The following is a 21,404-nucleotide window of genomic DNA, read 5'->3' on the forward strand; positions in this document are numbered from 1 at the left end:
GATTTTACACAGGACTCAACTTCTCCTAATGAAGTTTTGTTCTAAATAATTCTCTGACCTCTCCTCCCTGCCATGAGAGTGAAGCACATAGGAATGACTTCAAGGTTAAGTAAGATGCATTCAGCTGAGGTGTCAGTAAATATCATGCTCATGGTTTTATATAACCTAGTTTTGGTTTTATTCTAGTGAGGTACAGCTTTCAGAGCATTACCTAAAAAGTAACACATGTCAAAAAAGGAAGAATGACAAAATCCTTCCATGGAACTCTCTGAAAGAAAAGTCAAGGAAAGTGATAATATGATATTTTACGCACATACTTTTCTATTCCGCCTGAACTATTATTAGCTAATTAATTAAAATGTTTGCTTAGGATGCCATTTATTTAATTATGTACATTTATAGGATCAAAACCATTTCCTTTCAAAAACAAAACAATAGTAATAAAAAAATGCTTTCTTTTCCACTAAACCAATTAAGAAAATTTGTGTAACTGAAAGGCATATAAAGCAGTTTGAATGGAAATGCCTTTAATACAAATGATGAAGAAACTGACTAATTCTTGGCAGAGGTGGGCAATGACTACAAATTAGAAAAACCACTTTCATTAAGGTTAGCTAAGAAAAGGTGTCATGAGATCATATAAACAACTTTTTTTTAAAAAAACTTCTGAGTAAATCTGTAACTCCCCAGTAAAATCCTAATTTAAGTATTAAACATTCAGAACAAGAGACGGCAAGAACCTCTGTGCAATGGAAAAGTGGAACTACTAAGCAATTCTTCAGTGACTTGGAAGTCTGAAGACTCTTAGAGAAAGTAACCTCTTTTGGCACTCAAAAACCACAGAATCACAGAAAACAGAGAAAAGAAGAAATCTAAAAGTCTGATCCTACGGTTTTAGTAAATTCTTTTATCCTATCTCATCCTCATACTGCCAGTTTTTCCACTGAAAGCATTCATGCTTATTCCATCATCAATGTATTTGCTTTCCAAGTATTCTACTAGTGTCATGGGCAAATATCATAATTGAATGTACACAAAGAAAAACGCTCTTAGTGTTCTGGTACCAAAAAACAAAAGAATGCAACGTTTCACAGGAAGAAATTATGCTCCTGCTGTGTTCTAATCAGCCAACCATCATCAAGACAATCAAAATAATTTGCCCAAATTAGCCAATCAAGACACCCTGCAAATCAGAGAATGTGAAAACCTGCAACAAAAAACATCATAGCTGATTATGATACTAATAATCGTGTTAAAAACCTAATGAGATGAAGAAATTGGGAGCTTGCTGGTGCAATTCTCTTTTACCTCGACATGCTGAGAACTAATTATATAGACTGTAATTAAAACAAAAACCCAAACCAACCCTTCTGAAAACTAATAGTCGGTCCACTACCAAACAACTATCTTAAAAAAAAAGAAAAAAAGAACTACTAATTATGATAACTGCTCATATAGTGAGCTCTTCCTTCAAGGTCCAAGTAATCCAAAACATTTCATTTTAAAGTGGGAATCACACAATAGTCATAAAACAACAACTCTCTCCCGGGAGATTTGTAGACATTTTTTTTAAATCTCATGAAATTTTACAAGAACAAAAGGTAACATTTTATTAACAGATGTAAAACTATTTGATTTAGAATCTTACCACGGTTTTAGGACCTAATGGGGGATAAGAAGTCCTGAAAATTTGTATTCCGATGTCCTTAGCCAAACTTTGCTGAAAAAAATATGGAAAGCTTAAAAAAAAAAAAAAAAAGCATAATATTATATCCCAATTAAACAGCACTTTCTGCTGAATCTTTTGGAATTCCATTCCTAAAATGTGAGTGAAACTAAGAGAGAGTGAGTCAGTAAGTTTTAACTAAGAGAAAACTGTGGAGCTGCAGTTTAGATAGCTGCAGAAATTCAAGAAGCCTCTTTTCCATTCAAGGCTTTGATCTTTTTTCTTTTTTTTTTTTAACATCTTGTCCATTTTTTTCTTTTATTTTTTCTTTTCAGATGAACATCATGATCTACTTTATTTTTTCTTAACAAGGATATATTTACAAAAACAGACTTGTTTTTCCTCAAAGTTTCTGTTTAAATATCAATGTTAGGCAGTTATTCAAGTTCCATTATGGGCACTTGATTTAATTAGATGGTTATGGAAACAGAGTCAACTCCCAGCCTCCTTAACACTGGTGAAGACTGCTGTCACAGAAATAATCTCCATGCAGGGTCAAGGGACTAGGGCGGCAACAGACATACCTGTGGGCAGCTATCTGGGACAACTGTGGTTAAACTACGAAGTATTGTAAATGCTTATAGCAATCACTGGCATCCAAATCAGCACCTAGCAATATACACAGCTCTCTAGCAACCTCTACTCTGGTCCTCATTTGTCTTGTTCTGGTTCTGAGGCAATTTGAAAGACCAACAACTATATAACAGCACAGCTTGCTTTATTCCACTAACCAATGTGCTTGAATCAAACTTGGTAACCTTCCTCCTCTCCTTGCCCCCTCAAGTGCAAATTCTCTCTTCCATTCAATAATATAGGGATTTCACAGCATAGGACAGGGGAGGCTGCATACATCACAGTGGATTACCAAGAAGCCAGAGAGATCAAGGGATTCATCTCTGACACTTCCAGAAAGCTTCCTCTTTTTCACAGTACACTAACTATGGGGCAAGCACAATCAGATGACATGACAGAGGCTAAGCATCCTTCATGAATGTCAAGCTACCGTCAGCAAAAGAACTCACAGCAGCACCATGACGGTGACCCTCACATTTGTACAGTTTCTGCCAAGGCTTCCTGGCTAGTGTAGATCCTGGATTGTATAATAGATTCTGGATGGAGTTCGGTTTAATAGTTGCCCTTGCACCTTGCAAAATCACTTATCATTTTTAAAGGGACTAACATAAAAACACCCCAACTTCTCTGCCATTCAATTCTTCAGAGCAAATCTAGTCCTCACTTAAACCTTAATGTTCTCTATGCTCTAAAGCAGCTTTTCCTACACTCATGACAAATCAAATCACTTGATAATTTAAGTGATTTCCCACTTGATGCCACTATAAATAGGAATCAGACAATGATTGTCACGGAAGATCCCCTGCTGGCCTTATTTTCTAGCCGATTTTGCCTATACATGTCCCTATTAAACCTAGATCCAGAAATATCAGGAGAGCAGAGAGAAAAAAATGTTTTAAAGCTGTTAAGTATACTCTTAATACTAGGGCATATTTATAACTATACACTACAGATTCAGAGACAAGAAAGGGTTTCTTTATGTGTGTTACATATATGAGAAAATGTCAGTGAGAACTAATCACTTTGGTTTTTTAAAAATTGTAGTGGACAGTTTTAGTTGATCAGTGTATTTATTATAGAAACCAGTTAGTGTGCTATAGATGTGAAGATTCTATCTAATCCATTAGCAAAAAGGAAAACAATTTTACAAATTTAGTGTTATTCCCTAGAATATGCTGTTATTCTAAAGTCGGTGATAAAAAGCACAGTAATATTTAAGAATCTAGCACAATACTCTTCTAAAATCCAGGGCCTGGCTCTGGCATATCTACTTTAGTTCTGATCAGCATCTACCAGCCACAGTGTTTGTTCATGGGCTTTCATATTCTATCCCAAAGTATCAATTTTATTCTCTAAGCCCCTGATTTTTCTTCCTAAAGCCCTAGGGTTCTTTTTTAAGCTCCTCATACTTCTCCACTGACTATGTTTCCTATCTAAAGTTATTGATTGATATATATCTACACTCTGCTTGATTTCCTGACATCAATAACACAGGGGAGTCATGTAGTCCACAACATTTCCTAAAGCATTTCAGAAAATCTTAGCTCTCTTGCTTCTCTATAGACTAGACCAACAAGGTGAACTGTATGAAGGAAAACAAAATGTCAAGTCCTGAAAACCTAGTAAACAAAAAGGTAATAAAAGCAATCACACATAGGTCCTTGAGTTTAGAAAGTCCATTCCAGAATCTCAAATGCTATCTTCATTGCTGCAAACAAGCAAGGCTTAACAACCAAATTATCTTAATTGATAAAACCAAACCAAACAGGCCGGGCACGGTGGCTCATGCCTGTAATCCCAGCACTTTGGGAGACTGAGGCGGGCAGATCACCTGAGGTCAGGAGTTTGAGACCAGCTTGGCTAACATGGTGAACCCGTCTCTACTAAAAATACAAAAATTAGCCAGGTGTGGTGGCACATGCCTGTAATCCCAGCTACTTGGGAGGCTGAGGCAGGAGAATCGCTGGAACCCGGGGGGGCAGAGGTTGCAGTGAGCTGAGATTGCGCCACTGCACTCCAGCCTGGGCGACTGAGCAAGACACCCTCTCAAAAAAAAAAAAAAAGAAAAGAAAAGACTTCTTAACATCCTCTAGAATCTTAGTTAGCTACGTTAGAATCAATTTTTATGAAATATTTTGATTATAATCAGTCATTTTGAAAACGACATGTTGATTCCAAACTGGATTTCTGGCCTTACTGCTGTCACTGTACTGGGTATGATCATATGGGTATATCATAGTTCGGATGCCAGGCCATTAATTCTCTTTTCAATAAAAATTTTAATCTCATGAATATTAACAGTTAATTCAGTTAAATGGGAGAATAAGCAACAGAGTGTTTAATTTTTACTTATTTCCTGTTCCTAGGATTAACATAAGACAAAAAATAGCAACTTGGCTCTGTCAAGGCATTTTAAATAACAAATCATTGTTCTTTAGAATTGAGACTTCTCAATAAAGAAGCCAAAACCACAAAATGCAACTGGCTGTTCTTGATTATTGATTCACTATAAGTACAGAAGAAATTACTAGTTAGCTTGTTTCTACCTTATTCATCTGGATAAATGCTTATGTTCATTCTTAACTATTTCTCAGAGATATACTGAGAATTCATTATAGGGTTAAAAAAAGGAAAAACCTTTAGCTGGAACACTTGATATAAGAATTTAAAAAAAAATTTTTTTAATTAATAAAGGGCGAGGTCTCATTATGTGGCCCAGGCTCATCTCAAACTTGTGGGCTCAAGCAATTTTCCTGCCTCAGCCTCCCAAAGTGCCGGGATTACAGAGAACTGAATATTTATTATAATAATTTCTAAAAGAAGAGGGACCAAATATCAGTCCAGCCCTTCTAACATATATTCTGGTTAAATAATCAGTGGCAGACAAAACAGTAAGTAATCTTTCATTATTGTTCATTTTACTTACATGAAATCTCCGATCCACCTCATAGTTGACCTGTTTTCTGAAATCCTTTCAAACAAAAGACAGAAAGGAAAGAAAGATAGCAGAAGTTGGCAATTAGTAACAAAATCAAAAACAAATTGAGTAAAAGATGATGAGTTAAACTGTTTTTTAAAAATGAAACTTATAGAAAAGTGGTTATTTCTCTGCATAAATTCTACTAGTAAGCATAAGATTACAATCCCATTTTTTATTAAGTTGTAGCAGCAGCATAAGAAATATTAAAGAGGTACAATTCACATGTCAGTACCTTTTGTGCAACCAGGAAAGTAAGGCGCCGGATCCCATGGTCAACCAGGGTAGCTTTCTAGGAGCAAAAACATGTAAAACAGAAGATAGATGAGATTTCCATTCATTCTAAATTTTATCCCATTCAGCCCTTGTAAGGCTTTGGTGGAGTTAAATATGCTTTTTGGTTATCTTTATCTTAGCTTAGTACCTTTAAACTTACAAGTGAACAAATTTCAACCTGGCTCCTAGGACTAAGCCTTACGAAATAAATTTTATATTGATTTGGACAAAACTGAAAGAGAACTCTGTGAAGGAGAAAGGGTAGTATGAAGTCAACTAAACTACCTCAGAACTGATTTACATAAAGGTAGGCCATGACACAATTTATGATTATAGAAATCATACTGTTGGGCATGTATTCAAATGTAAACATTAATATTGATAAAGATGCTAAAAGAAATAAGGTAGAGAGAAAAGAAGGACTTTCCATAAAACATAAAACACAGGTCCTAAACTGTTTAGATTATAGATGTTACCTACCATCAGATACAGCATCCCTAGAATTCAATCTAACAAACTGTAACCTTTCAGTTTTGATACAACAGTTCCCCCTTACCTTACATGAAGGCATTTTTTTAAAACGGTTCTCTTTTAAAATTGTTAAAAGCAACATTTAATAGGCCTTTAAATTTAGGAATTATTCATGTCTCCACTAGGCATAGGCGACTAGTATATTAGAAGTCAACAGAAGGCCGGGAGTGGTGGCTCACGCCTGTAATCCCAACACTTTGTGGGGCCAAGATGGGCAGATCACTTGAGGCCAGGAGTTTGAGACCAGCCTGGCCAACATGGCAAAACCCTGTCAATACTAAAAATAGCAAAAAATGAGCCAAGTGTGGTGGCACATTCCTGTAATCCCAGATACTTGAGAGAATGAGCAAGAAAATCGTTTGGACCAAGGAGGCAGAGGTTGCCGAGATCGCGACACTGTACTCCAGCCTGGGTGACAGAGTGAGACTGCCTCAAAAAAAAATAAAATAAATAAAATAAAATAAAAGAAGTCAACAGACACCAGTAGTTTCAAGACAGCCACTTATATGAGTCTTGGGCATCTGGACCTAAAGCCTTCCTCTTCCCTATACTGCTCACTTGCTTCAAAAGGCAGGGATAAAGAAACAAATTAATGAATTAAGTAAAAGACATGTGTTTAGAGGTCCCTAACAAAGAAGGTTTATAACAACAAGCAGAAAAGCAACCCCACCAGTTGAATGACCTGAGAAAACATATGAATAGTACAAATAGAAAAGTAATGTGGACTTTCACAGCCTATATCCAGACTTTAGTTTGACCACATTTCTTGCTATAACTCTAACCAAGAGATATGTTTATAGGCCAGTTCTTAACATTCATGATATTATATATTTTTTAAAATTTAAATTGTCTTTCCCTTATAAGGAAGCACATTCTTGGGTTATTCTAATTTCTTCAATTCTGCGATCGCATTGCTGAGTAATAAAATTAATTTTATTAACAGCATAAATAAAAGATAACTGGAAAAGTTAATTTTCTATAAGCATAATAAAATAATAAATTATCAGGTCAAATATAAATAAATTTTGGTTTAACTGCATTAAAAAATTATTTGTACTGCCATCACATGCCTTGCTGTAAATAACCAAGTATTGACACAACAATATGAAAAAAATGTGTCGAAAGAAAGGAGGGGTTTCTCAGTGTGGCCAGGAACAGAAATACTTCTTCTGACATCAACAAAGATTCCACTACAGTCAAGTCCTTCAAAGACAAGCATCAATAGCTATGTTCTGGCAAGGGAAGAAAATAACTTTAATAATGCCATGATTTAAAATCAAAATTGTTATTGCTTTTAAAATTCCACAAGTGGCTGACAATAACAGCAGAGCAACAGGATTCTGATTACATTGTAATAATGCGGGTCTCACAGCAAGTCCACAGCTATTACCCAGCGATTAGGCGTCAGCACCTGGAGAAACTCCATTTACACTGACTGCTTCAATCTCCTCCACAAGTCGTTTACAAATATATGATCCTAATTTCTATGAGAGAAAAAAAGACATGCTGGGACTAGAAGATTATTTGGACAATTTGGATCAACCTATTTGATAGTTTAACGTGTGCTTTAAAAAAAAAAAACTTTTTCTAAACTGCTAGGAGCATGGTCATGAAGTGAAAAACAAAACTAGTTGCCACTTCATCTTTTGTTTTTTTCTTAAATTGCTTTTCTTTCCTTTTCTTTCATATATATATATATATATATATATATATATATATATATATGAAAGTATATATATACATATATTTTAACAAGGAGATGAAAATGCCAAATGTCCCTGGATAAGCACAGTACCTGATGCAGTAAATAGCTTCTCTATGCTTAGAGTGTCAGCACAGTCTACCCTTACCTTTCTAAATAGCCTTAGGCAAAGACATTGGATTTCTCTGTGCCTTAGTTTTCACACCTAGTCAAGGAAAAGGGTAATTTCTTATTTCTCATTAATGTTACAAACATATGTAGCGAATATGAAGAAAATGCTTTTTTTTTTTTTTTTTTTTTAATTGAGATGGAGTCTCGCTCTTTCACCAGGCTGGAAGTGCAGTGGTGCAATCTCGGCTCACAGCAACCTCCGCCCCCAGGTTCAAGCGATTCTCTTGCCTCAGCCTCCCGAGTAGCTGGGACTACAGGTGCCCGCCACCACACCTGGCTAATTTTTGCATTTTTAGTAGAGACGGGGTTTCCCCATATTGGCCAGGCTGGTCTTGAACTCCTGACCTTGTGATCCGCCCACCTCGGCCTCCCAAAGTGTTGAGATTACAGGCGTGAGCCACTGCGCCTGGCTGAAAATGTCTTTGTAGATCAACATGTGTTGATAAATATGACACTTAGATTTGAGGGCAACAAAAAGTGTCAAGTTGTGGTCAAATTATGGAAAAATACTCAAACATGGGCAATTAGTGCCTCAAAACCTAGGAAGAAACTTTCATAGATTATTTCATGAAGCAGCAGCAGCAGCCACATATAACATTAAGACTCTTCCAGGCCGGGCGCAGTGGTTCACACCTGTAATCCCAGCACTTTGGGAGGCCGAGGCAGGCAGATCACCTGAGGTCGGGAGTTTAAGATCAGCCTGACCAACATGCAGAAACCCCATCTCTACTAAAATACAAAAATTAGCCGGGTGTGGTGGCGCATGCCTGTAATTCCAGCTACTCGGGAGGCCGAGGCAGGAGAATCACTTGAACCTGGGAGGCAGAGGTTGCTGTAAGCTGAGATCGCACCATTGCACTCCAGCCTGGGCAATAAGAGTGAAACTCCATCTCAAAAAAAAAAAAAAAAACCTCTTCCAGCAAAGATTACCTTGATCACTAGCTTTAGGTTAATTTTATGTGGTCACTGGCCAAGGGCAAGAAGGAAGGTAAATTTCTGTCTACAGAAAAAGCCCTAGGCATATCCCCTACTTTCACTTCTCTGGAAGCACCTTTTCCTCATATTGGCCACTGCAATCCCACAGTTAGTTTAAGTGCTACGACAGCATCATGGAATAAGTACTAAGACTCACAGTCATCACAAATTTACCATTTTTTCCCCTAGATATCTACCATTGGCATTACATGATGTGAATGCCAATGGTACGAATTGTCTACATCACTGAATTAAATTTTGAAAACATCTACTGAGTTCTTTCTCTGCAACAGGTCCATGGGCTAAGTGCTGTCCACTCCAAGAGAACATATGGGTCTTGCCATCAAGGGCAGTTTAAGAGGACACTTTGCCATCTATCACATATCATAATGAAATATAGCTGTAGATTATTGTTTTAAGCATGCCTATCCTGTCCCCTCAACTAGACTATAAGCATCTTCAGGGCTAAGAATGTATTATTTACTAAAGTACCTAGATCTGTGCCCCCTACACCTGGTATCAAATCCTTAAATTCTAGTATTTGCTCTATCATCTTCTAGCTGGTGACCTGGGGGTCTTAATTTCTCTGAGTTCCAGCTTTTGCCCATGTGTACAACTGGAATAATTCGTGACTTATCTAACCCCAAGGAATTGTGGTAAGATGCAAATAAAAAATTTAGGTAGATTTTTTTTATAAATAAAAGGCATTATTATTGCTAATAAATGTATGCTGACCAATTAGGAATTCAAAGGAGGAACATACATTTTAGTTAGGGCTACTCAGAAGTCCTCATTGAAGAGATGAAATTTGAGACAGTTCTTAAGACAAGCAAGATTTAGAAAGAAAAGTGAAAGAAAACTTTCTAGGTAAGAGGAAGTCAAAGAAGTACAGTAAATGAGGCACATTAGACAATGAACACAGGACTTTTCACAAAATAGCAAAGGCTACATGTTAGTCTTTCAATAGGCTGATGACGTTGAAGCTAAAGTTAAGGAGGTATTCTGAAGGTCAGAGAGAATCACTGTTAAGTGGGAAAATAACATGGTAAGAGCACATTTGGGACATTTAATTTTGTGGTGGTGAGCAGAATAGAAACTCTTTGGAGGGAGAAAGTGAAGGAAGATAAGTAGATCACAAGTAAGCCTGCTGCGGTGCCTCAGGTGTAAGATAGTAAGGGTTTGAATTAGAGATGGCAGTGGGAATTTTAAAACTGGAAAGAAGAAAAAGAGAAAGGGTAAAAAAGACTGCAAAGAAAAACTAACAGACCTTGGTGACTGACCAGATACAAATAAGTATGTACAGATTGTGGGTAGAAGGGTAGAATGAAGGAATATCAAGGAAAAAGTCAATGACTTCTGAATGATTGGGAGTAAAAGGTATAGTGAGTTGTGAGGTTTTTTTGTTTTGTTTTATGAGGGGATTGGAGAGGGACGAGAAGAGGTGAAGGAAAATGATGGAAAATGTCATTTAGACTATGGCGTTTGATGTCAACAGGAGATATCCACGTGACATAAAATTGAAAAGAGGATAGGTGTATAACTGATATTTTCAAAGGAGGGGAGGGGAAGACACAGAAGGGACCTAAGGGGAGTTTGGGCTTAGACATGTGGAAAGTCACCAAAGGAAAATACTTGGTAGGTGATTCGAACTTCAAGACTGGAGCTCTGGGAGACATTTAGGAAGATAACTTCCCTTAAAAACATTTTAAATATTTGAGGTCTATATCTGTTGACACACAAAGATATTCATTATATATTATTAAGTTACTTTGGGATTTTATCCCTAAATGCAGAACTAGCCATATTTCTGAGAGTTATGATAAAAGACATAGCCATAAACTAGCAACTGATAAAAGGATATCTATGATGCACAGCCAGTAGGAAAGGGGCCATCACAAGCTTCCACCCAATCAAGAACTTACATTTTGCTGGGTAAATTCTCTGAACATAGCTGCCAGCCTGTCATCCTCAATATCACAGTCAGTCTTGATAGCCACATTGAGAATGTGAATTGGTTCATCCCTGGGAACCTGTAACTCAAGAATACAAGCCAAAGAAATTATGAGGCTGGCCAATACAGATGCAGGTAGAAGTTATAATATTTGGTAGAATACCCGAAAAAGAGACACACTCCACAGGATATTTTGGTTTGCCCAGCAGTAGGAATGAGCAAATTGAAACCACTGCCCAATAGCCACAGAGAGATGAAATAAGGTAAAGAATATAACTTTTAAAAGATAACGCAGCAGAGGCATTAGTAACAGGTGGCCCAATCTTTACTTGGCATGAAGTTGAAGATCACTATGTCTCACATTTTTCACCAATAAAATGGGGGTGAAACTATTTGCCACATCTCTTCACAGAATGTGAAGGAAAATGAGTGACATAAGCCATCTGGACATATTCCCACATAATATATTTCCTTACAATTTATCAAACAATGGAAGTATCAAATCATGAAAAAATAACATCATAGAGAACGAATAATTTATTTACTGATAAGCAAAAAGAAATGATTTAATAAAAAGACAAAGTTTTAAACAAAATGCCTACTTTTTTTCTGTAATCTAAAGTCCTCCATTCTCTGAGGACTATGATTGCACCGCTATGCAAAAATAAAAGCCATGGCTGAGTAAGAATTCCAGCAACCAAAGCCCAAATCCTTAAAACAACATTCAGAGGTTCAGAGGCAGCTGCAATGGACATAGCGGAGACCATTCTATACTATGGACTCCAAAATTAATATAGTTTTTTTAAGTTAGGATTTATATTCCACTTGTTTCCAGAAAATACTTTGGCGAGGCATACAAAATTAAATACTATAAAGTGGGGTAAAAGGATGAATTCTTTCCTACAATAGTTCAAAGTCAGAAAGATAGTATACAGTACAAGTCCCATGTCTGAGGGGAACAAAGCAGTCTCCCAAAAGGGACATTATACCTTATCTTCATCATAAAGAGATGTGTGACCCGCCTCAGGGAATGTGGGACTCTGGGGTGGGGAGTCAGAGAAGCAGCCCATCACTTCATCAAAGATCCTAAAAAATACAAGAGAAACACCCACCATGAAAACCCAAGTGGCAGTAAACTAACACTGCCATTGCCAGCTGAGTCTAAAAGAATAATCTATCTTAGCCTGGACTCAATAGTTAACTGAATAGAATCACCAGTGGCTAGAGGTGACATGCAAAATTTCACCAAGTGGCAGAAATTAGGAGGATGGATTGTTTAAACTTTAATAAACCATATATATTTTTTCTTTTTTAGAAAGAATGATCTAAAGCTTTTTTGTTTGTTTTGTTTTCCTCATATGTAAGATATGAGCACTGCTGTCATCATCGGTCTTAAAGCAACAGAAAGTGCCTGGAACTGGAGTAGTGACAGACCAATGTAATTACCCCTCCCCCTAGGGTAATGCATCAGTATACATCAAGAGATAGATGCTGAATGCATTTAATCAAAAGATGTATTGTCTCTTGTGGGGCTCACTCTAGTGTTATGTTTAATTTCTCCTGACATTTCACTCATCACAGAGCAGACAGCTTCTTCTGTTAGCTCCTCAGGAAAAGATGGTTTTTGTTTGTTTCTTTTTTTCTGACCAGGCCCATACTACAAGCAGAGGCTTGTAGAATCTGAATGACAGGTAGAAATGCAAGGATATATACCTCTCCAAGGGCATATACAGCAAGGGTTACATCTTTTTAGCTGGCTCATGGCTATTTGGGAGACCTTTATTCATTTTGCAGAAAGCTGAGACCCCAAAACACAGATGTCCATGGCTCCCCTTGTACAGATACAGTTCCACAATGTCTTACCTGACAAAATCTTCAAAAGTCCGAAAAGAGACCATTCCGCCCATCCGCTGACAAGGTGGAGTGAATGAGCTGTCCAACAGTACATCGCTGACACTAGCCACATGGGTCATGCCGTAGTGGTTGAGGTTGGAGGAGAAGGACATTCTAAATGGTAATTCAATCACGTTCATTAGACACGGAGGGTAGGAGCAAGGACTGGGAAAGTAACAGTAGGGAAAAGGAACTAGGAAAAAACTCTGAAGTAGGGTCAGGTTGCAGAGCAGATTTGGTTTTTTTACCCGCTATGGATAAGGTTGTTTTGCTGGATTCATGTTAACCCTTTCTTTTGAATTTCCCCATATAAACTATATTTTCATCATTCCAAAATTTCTTCAAATAAAAAGCTAAGGACTGTTAGGAATTTCCAGGCAGTTTTAATGCAATTACATTATAAGATGTCCAATGAATGAACAGCACATAGGGGTTAAAAACCATCCTGCATCTTCCCCCTCCCTAAAGCATTCCCTCCTTTAAAAGGAAGTAAGCAAGCCAAGTGAGTTGTAACTATGCAATGCTTAAGGCATTTTGTTTTCTAGGAACTGTAATAGAGTAAGTATTCACAGATATATAAAGAGATAGGTATATATATGTATGTAAAACAACAATTGTATTTAAGTCACCTGGAATGGTTTAGTAAATAATTATATAAAACATTAGGGTATAGAAACAGGTCACAGTCTATAAAAGGAACTTTACTGAGGAATTTACTTTTTCCTTTAATGGGTTGGTAGGGATAGTTATTGGGGTTACAGTTCTCCCTTTTTGAAAGAGAGCTATTTTTCAACCCCAAATTGCACGTTTTTCTTTTCATAGTTAAACACTTCTATACCAAAACAAAAAAATCTCCATTGAAAGCCCTTAATAATTTCCAGCAAGATACAAAAGGGCAGAGCATGGGTCTCAAAGTATGTGTAAGCATGACAAGCAGCTGCTAAATGGAGATGCTTGAAGAGAACTGAACTGATTTGTTCAATCTAAAAACAATGAATCTCTATATTTCTTGATGCACCTTAACAGTATGTACTGATAAATAATACTGTAAAGTGTTTCTGAATGCTCAATCAGGACAGCCTGTTAGGAAGGAGCAAGCTAAAGGATGCCTCCAGGACTTGCCTGACATGTTACCAGCATACCGATCTGAAGCAAGTTCAGGGCAAGGCAATGGCACTTGAATTTGGGGAACTGCCCCAAAAATCTCCTTGAAGTACACCACCTGTGGTGTTGCAGGGGGAAGAGAGACAACAACGTGGACTTGATATCTGGGTACATACTGTACCCTATTGCAAATCATAATTACAAGGCTAATGGAATTCTTTATAGGACGGGAGTGCTGCTCACACAGACTATAGAGACTGACACTCCAGGTTTTTATTCCTTTGGCGAGTGATGACTATGGAAAAGGTACATCATCTTTTGACAGCACTCGGGAGTAGAAGGCAAAGTGGGAGAGGAAACCATTGATACAATGAATGAAACAAACAAATGAAACACACATCAAGCAAGTCTTACACATGGTGCTCACTAGAAACTGGGATTCAGAGTTGTATTACCACAGAAGTGCTATCATCCTCCTCTTTTCTAGGATCACCAAATATATTTACTAAAAGAGCAAGTTTGTGAGGCATTGTATCTTTTCTACTTGCTTGGCATTAGACAGGAAAGATAAAAGGGTTCCAGACCACATTTAAAGGGAACTCCCTCTGAAGAGGCTAACAAACTATGTTTGTGGCAACCATGGGGTTAAGTAGCTTTTTCACTCAACTGAACCCCATGGGAAATATGGACTATTCAGTTTCCCCTCACTGCTATGCTTGTGAACCAGGGCGGCTAAAGACAGGCAGGAATGAGCCAAGCCCACTCACCAAGGGAAGATTACAAGACCAATTAAAAGCATTCCCTTTCCTCTCCACATCCAAACTGGGATCTAAAAGCTATGATTAGTTTTGATTACTTAATATTTTAAAGGGAGAGGGACAAAATAAATGTAAATCTATAAATAGTTCCATGTGTAGCTGATTATCTGCAAAGACCTTGCATTCGACTTACTATTGCTTTTGCATTTTGTGGATTCAATTCCAATCAGAATTGTTATCCTCTCAAACTTGCATTGTGTTGCCTTGCTTGGTTCAAGAGACAGGAGAAACCCAAAATACTAAAATATCACTTATGTTATATTAGCCTGGAAACCTCCACACAGGGTTAAACACATCAAAACTTAAATATACTTTTCCAATGTTAATCTTATTATAGGTCTGAAATAAAAACTGACTATCATTATAACATTTTAACACTTTAGAAAATTAACTAACAAACTGATAAAACATGAGATCAGCTATTTCTGGATCTGCACTCCTCTAAAAGGAGAAGCAATTAGAGAAACTAAAAATTGTAAAAACTGTGAATAATTTGCCAGGATAGGAGTAACCTTAAGGGTTTCTCCACTGAAAGCCCCAAACTACACAGAGAACTTAGCAAAAGAAGATATTGCTAGCAAGGCCGAACATAAGGCAGACAAACCCCCTATCATATACAGCTAGATGGGAGCTTCTCCATACTGAGGCTTTTCAAGTAGTGCTTTTTGAACAGCTGAAGAAAAGCTGAAGACATGTTTTCCAAACAGAAAGAATAATTTAGTATGTCCAAAGGGGAGCTCAGGACTCCCTAGCACATAACACATTATCATGTCAAGTGTTGTGTTATTTTTTTCCTGGTTTCACTATTCTAAGTTACATAAAGGTGCTTTTAATTGGAAAAGAAACTAAACATACGGTACCTGTTTAGCGTAGGGATGTTCCCTCTGTAATTAAACAACCACAGTTAGTTACTGATAGGTTAGTGAAAGCCATAATAAAAGAATTGTCAGAGCAGATACAGACCAGTCATGAAGAGCTCCAGTTTGGCAGCTCTGGCATTCAGCAGACATAATTAAGTGCTCATTACCCTTCAGCCCCCAGGATGCCTCCAAAGAGGCACGCTCCTAACCTACCTCACCACAGCAGCTGTTGATGGAAAGGGTCAAAATGTATTTACCATGGATTTTAAAAATAGCTCTATTACCAAAAAAAAAAAAAAAAAAAAAAAAAAAAAATGCAGAGTAGTGGTAAAACACAGGCTGATGAAAATTAATTTAAGCTATATGATATGGTATATTAACTTAAGCTTCAATAAGAAATATAATTCTTCACAGGATTCTTAGAGACTCTTCTTTCTTGTTCCTATTACTGAAGGTGTAATAAGGAGGTCCAGGGAAGTTGATTCCACAGCTCCTCCTACCTTAATCGCTTATCCAGGATATGTGACAGACCTACAAATTCTCCACCAAAGAAAAGTATCCAGGAATCTGGGTTCCCAGCTACCTGTTCTAAGTCTTTTTAACCATACTCTTCTTCCCATGAAGGAGAGCAGTGGGGAGGGTACTGTATTCTAGGCGCTTAAAAGAACTGAAAATCATGCAGGAAAGTAATGATAAATGATTCTATGATCAGAGCAGTATAAGTTGTTAAAATTAATTAATACTTTGTAATTAAATGAGTTTAGGGTCATAATGATTTTAAAAATTGCTGTTAGCTTAAAAACTCTAGGCCTCTCATAAATAAAACCTTATCTAAATTTGACTACCATAGAACTTCCTTATAGAGAATGTGCCAAAATCATGAAAGAAAGACCACGATAAGAAAAGGAAACTACAAGGCACATCTCCCACATTCTCTTTGGCCTTTGCCACTAACTCCTTTTAAAAGATTTCCCCAACTGAAAAATAATCAAACAAATAAAAACCTTTATTTTCAATGTTAAATGGGCAAAGTTATACTTACCACCTACAATTTAGGGGCATTGTAAGGGGGCTGATCGGTTGATATCTTAACCTTCTAACATTCTTTTACCAGCATTTAATCACTGTTAGGGTTTTCTAGCACACAGAGGACTTAATGGGCAGAACATAGTGGGTGGTGCTGATGATATGTGGGAAGGAAGACAGAGGGAGGAAAATGATGCACTTTCCATGGCAGTGGAAGGAGCAGAATAGACTGAGCAGGCCATATAAATAAAAAGCTGTGACATATCACTGCACACAAACTGTATACTTCATGTGATTTGTGAGTAGAAATGCTCTTTGCATCAAACCTGTATCACAGAGTGAATTCATAAGGCAGCAAGAGCAACCTCCGAGTGCAAAAACCTGAACCTTTGCTGTTTGGATTCCTTAAGCCTCTCAGGAGAGTGGGTTTGATTTTTACAAGAGATCCTTAGTTATAATGCACTTGGGCCTCAACAATACAGAAAAAATATGCACAGGTTCTAGAACAGAGGGAGGTACAGCTGAACAGAAAACTAACTGCAGATGCTAATGAGAATAGTCTTCCTTTTAAGATATAAAGGATGCTAAAGAAAGGGGCCACCTGCACAGTTTCTTACCATGAATCTCAGTTCAGAGAGAACTCTACAACCAAAAAAACCTCAGGTTCCATTCATCCGGGTTTCTAGAGTTTAGAAACCAGTATAATCTCTCTCTCAACTGTTAACGAATTTCCTAATCTAATAAAATAATCTAACTGCTTCTGTAGCTACATTCTAATCCCTTTGGGAGTCTTCACAGGATGACGGCCACGTTTTAAGCAGAAAATGGCCTGAACTGAAAAGAACACCAATAACAACAAAAAGCCAGGCTTTCTCCATCAGCAACTCTCAAGCTCCTACAGAGAGCCCCCTGCTGCTTTGTTATAAGAATTATGCACCATCTACACAGTATGGGGCAACAAGCAAAAACTCCCAACATCTCTAATTTTTAAAGGAATGGTCCCAAATCAATCATGTAAGTAGGTTTAGAGCCAGCTTATCCACTTTGGTAGAATAAGAATCTGTGGGGATATAAGGGAGATAAGCAAGGAAGGAAGGAAGGATAAACTGTCTATTAACAGGTCAATACTTAGTCATGTCCATAATGATCATTTACATTTTTTTTTCTTTTTCTTTTTTTAAGAAATAGAGACAAGGTCCTACTATGTTGCCCAGGCTAGTCTTGAACTCCTGAGCTCAAGTGATCCTCCTATCTCAGCCTCCCAAAGTGCTAGGATTATAGATATGAGCCAGCAAACCTGGCCACTACATATTTTTATCCTATACAAGGGCTATATGGTCAATTTAAGAATATGACAAATGTGGCATATCGCACACTACTGTGATACGCCAGAAAGCTAGATTAACACTCTGTACCAAAAAAAAAAAAAAAAAAAAAAAAAAGCCACACACACAACTAAGGGAAGAGATTGTACAGGAGTCAAATATTCCATTTATGTAGCTGAAAATAAAATTTGCCACGTCCCACTGCATACTCATCACGCAAAAATAGTCAAATTAGGCCGGGCACAGTGGCTCATGCCTATAATCCCAGCACTTTGGGAGACTGAGGTGGGTGGATCACTTGAGCCCAGGAATTTAAAACCAGCCTGGGCAACATCTCCAAAATCCATCTTTACACACACACACACACACACACAAGTTAGCCAGGTGTGGTGGCACACAGTACACCTGTAATCCCAGCTACTCAGAAGGTTGAGGTGGGAGGATCGCCTGAGCCAGGAGGCAGAGGTTGCAGTGAGCCAAGATCATGCCACTGCACTCCAGCCTGGGTGACAAAGTAAGTCTCAAAAAAAAAAAAAAAAAAAAGAAAGAAAGTAAAATTGCTCAATCTTTGATAAGGCAATCAATAATATTTTCAAATACATAAATGGGATATAAATTCACTTCTTATCTGCTATTTGGGCTATTCAAAACACTTATAATGAATCTTCTATTCAAAACACTTATTATAATGAAGATTGTTATAATGTTATAACATTATTCATTACAACATTTGATAAATATTAGAACCACTTTCTTTCTAGTAGATTAGCTCCATTTTACAGATGTGATAACCAAAAAACCAAAGAAGATGCTTTCCAATGACATTGTTCAATACAGTGTCATAAACCACAATCTAGACCTGGCATTTTCTCATCTCCACTCTCCAAGTTAGCATTCCACATCAATATAGATTTTAAAGAAAGACAAGAGAAATCCTATGAATTCTGAGGTTCCTGGCACTAAGTCACCTCTGATTTTATTGCTCTGCCTTCCCAGAATGGCTGGAGAGCTTGCTTCAACATGAATGCAAAGTCAGAGTTGCCGCCTGCTAGCTGAACCCTCTTTAATTTAAGGAACACTGACTTCTCTGGCAGCCACAAGTTCTGTGAGCCTTTTCACCAACCCTTCCAGCTGAATTTCATTTGGCTTGATTCTAGCTGGCCCTACATAAATCGTTTATCATATAAAAATGCTCCTGATTCTTTTGCTTCCTAACTTGAAGAAAAAAAGAAGAGCCTATATGAAAATGATGGGGATGCATGCAAACAAGCAGTGGTTACATCAAGCTGTGACTGAAAGCCAGTATAGGGCAACTCTTTTGAAATCAGGCAGCAAAGCAGAATCAGAAGAGGTCGGCTGAACAACCTACTAGCAGCCACTAACAGCAGTACCATAGGAGAAAGAGCAATTTGACTGGCTGTGACCAGTGGTGGTCTCTTTGCATGACTATATTTCTGCAGGAGAATCCAAATCAAGAACTGTAAAACACATGTGAACCATGTATTTCTACTGGCATCTCCCCCACCACCTCCTTGCAGTTCAGATGCCCTGATTCTACTGCAGAGCTTTAGTTTACAATAAAATGATCATTACTTCATTCATTTGCAGTCCCTCCAAAGCCCCTTCTTTGCTCTGTTGGAAGATTTTGCTCTTTCTGAAACAAGTACACCAACAGAGCTACGGCATATTACTGTTGCCTGCTGTATAATTAGCTACGAATCCACAGCACAAAACTACAGGGATTTACAGGTGTCCTGGATTCTGCTTTTCCTTCCCTCCGGACTCAGCTAGTCTTCCTTGACAAGAAGGACCTTGGGCTACCTTAGTGATATATTGAGAATTTTAAACTCAACTCTCCAATCTTACAAGTCTAGAGTGCCAAAATAACACAGCAGAGACTAGAAGTTGAGCCATGGATACAGGAAAGCACTTTGGTAAGCACTTAAACCTGCTGAGAATCTTCTCTTCTGCCAGATACTTGCATCTTATCAGCAGACTACCCTGAATGAAGGAAGCAAGCACTGTAAGATTTCATTTATTTATAGCTCATTCTGGCTTGCTAACTACAACAAGTGCTCCCACTGCAGAAACAATGCTACAAGTTGGATGACTTCTGAGTATCTCAGTACTATCCAAAGAAAGGTCTAATCTCTGGGTGTTAAAGATTATTAGAATTCTTGAGAATGGCAGTTGGCTATCAATTAGTCACATGGAAGGCTCCTGATTTCTAACCTTCCTTACGAATAAAAAGTCCAGAGGCCACCCACTGACAGCTGAACACTGAGGATGGATGCCAAGCAGCCTAAACTCAGCCATGACCAAAACACATGCTATCAGGGGAAAACACAGCCAACCTCTTCTGGAGGTAAGACATGAGAAAAGGGAAGTATTTGAATTAAAACATTAACACAGAAGGCCAAATTCACAAGTAGCAAATAGCAGAGAAGGTTCAATGGAATCCGACTTAACTAAAGCACGGATTTCCATCTACGAAATCGGTGGAAATAAACACCAATAGGTCCTCACCCATTATATATGTATAGAAACGTATAACAAAGTACACTTCCATCTCCTGCATCAAATGTGATGCTTCTTATTTGAATCACGGATTAAAGGTTAAAAAGATTACTCATGTTCACTAGCGTATATTAATTATAAAAATCATTTGGAGTTTTAAATTGTGTACTCCCAGACTGTCATATTATATTATATACAGTCATATGCATAGGCACAATTTATGAGATAATATACTTTACATATGTTTGTATAAATATAGCTATATTTTAAAAGATCAAATACTAGTTGACTGAAGAATTTGTTTCCAGATTATTCTGAGGCAGTTAATATGCCCAAAGCTTAGTGAAATCCTAAGGGTCAAATGATTCAATGAATTGTCCAAAATACAGACATTCAGGATGATGCTTCAGTGTAACAAGCTTTCCCATCTCCAGCACCAGTGAGTGATACTTAAGTTTCTGAATAGGAAAAAAGACAGACATATACAAAACTTAGGCTCTAAACCCTAAGACTCACTAGGGAAAGAAGGAGAAAAAGGAATATTCAGTGCTATAATTTGAACTCCAGGGTTAATTCATGTAAAACTCACTAAAGGGCTGGGCTCACAGAATCTTCAATGAGAGAATTAGGTTCTAGAAGTCTGCATAAGATGCTCCCTTAGTATAGACCAGCTGCCCTGAATATTCTTGCACCACGAAAACAACTTGAGATAGTCACTTCTCCTTCAAGAACACAAGTCAGTTAAAAAATGACAAATGAAAAAAAAAAATCCCCTCCCCTCAAAAAGAATCACACAGCCTTTAAATGCTAAGAAGGTAAAAAAGGAAACACGCACACACACGCACACACACAACATACACATGCGTTACATATACATATACGTGTGTGTGTGTGTATATATATAAAATATGTTTCTAACTATGCTTAAATCAGAAAAATCTCTTTAGCTGCTGTTCAACTGAAGGAAATTTTAGAAGTA

At 37.5% G+C, this 21,404-nt stretch overlaps 1 protein-coding gene across 5 annotated transcripts in view; it reads right to left on the reverse strand.

Moving 5' to 3' along the window:
- Window positions 1–21,404, reverse strand: part of ACACA (acetyl-CoA carboxylase alpha) — a 275,744-nt gene that overhangs the window by 109,368 nt on the left and 144,972 nt on the right. For 4 of the 5 annotated variants that reach the window (XM_055257045.2, XM_055257046.2, XM_055257042.2 and 1 more), the window contains 6 exons: window positions 15,558–15,581; window positions 12,746–12,889; window positions 11,872–11,968; window positions 10,854–10,961; window positions 5,512–5,568; window positions 5,226–5,270 (listed from right to left, as the gene is read on the reverse strand). In XM_055257045.2, the coding sequence (XP_055113020.1) occupies window positions 5,226–5,270; window positions 5,512–5,568; window positions 10,854–10,961; window positions 11,872–11,968; window positions 12,746–12,889; window positions 15,558–15,581 (475 nt within the window). The remainder of the gene's footprint in view (window positions 1–5,225; window positions 5,271–5,511; window positions 5,569–10,853; window positions 10,962–11,871; window positions 11,969–12,745; window positions 12,890–15,557; window positions 15,582–21,404) is intronic. The other variant, XM_063628639.1, reaches the window with a different exon arrangement.

This window comes from Symphalangus syndactylus, chromosome 20 (genome assembly GCF_028878055.3).
Source record: "Symphalangus syndactylus isolate Jambi chromosome 20, NHGRI_mSymSyn1-v2.1_pri, whole genome shotgun sequence".
Taxonomy (NCBI): domain Eukaryota; kingdom Metazoa; phylum Chordata; class Mammalia; order Primates; family Hylobatidae; genus Symphalangus; species Symphalangus syndactylus.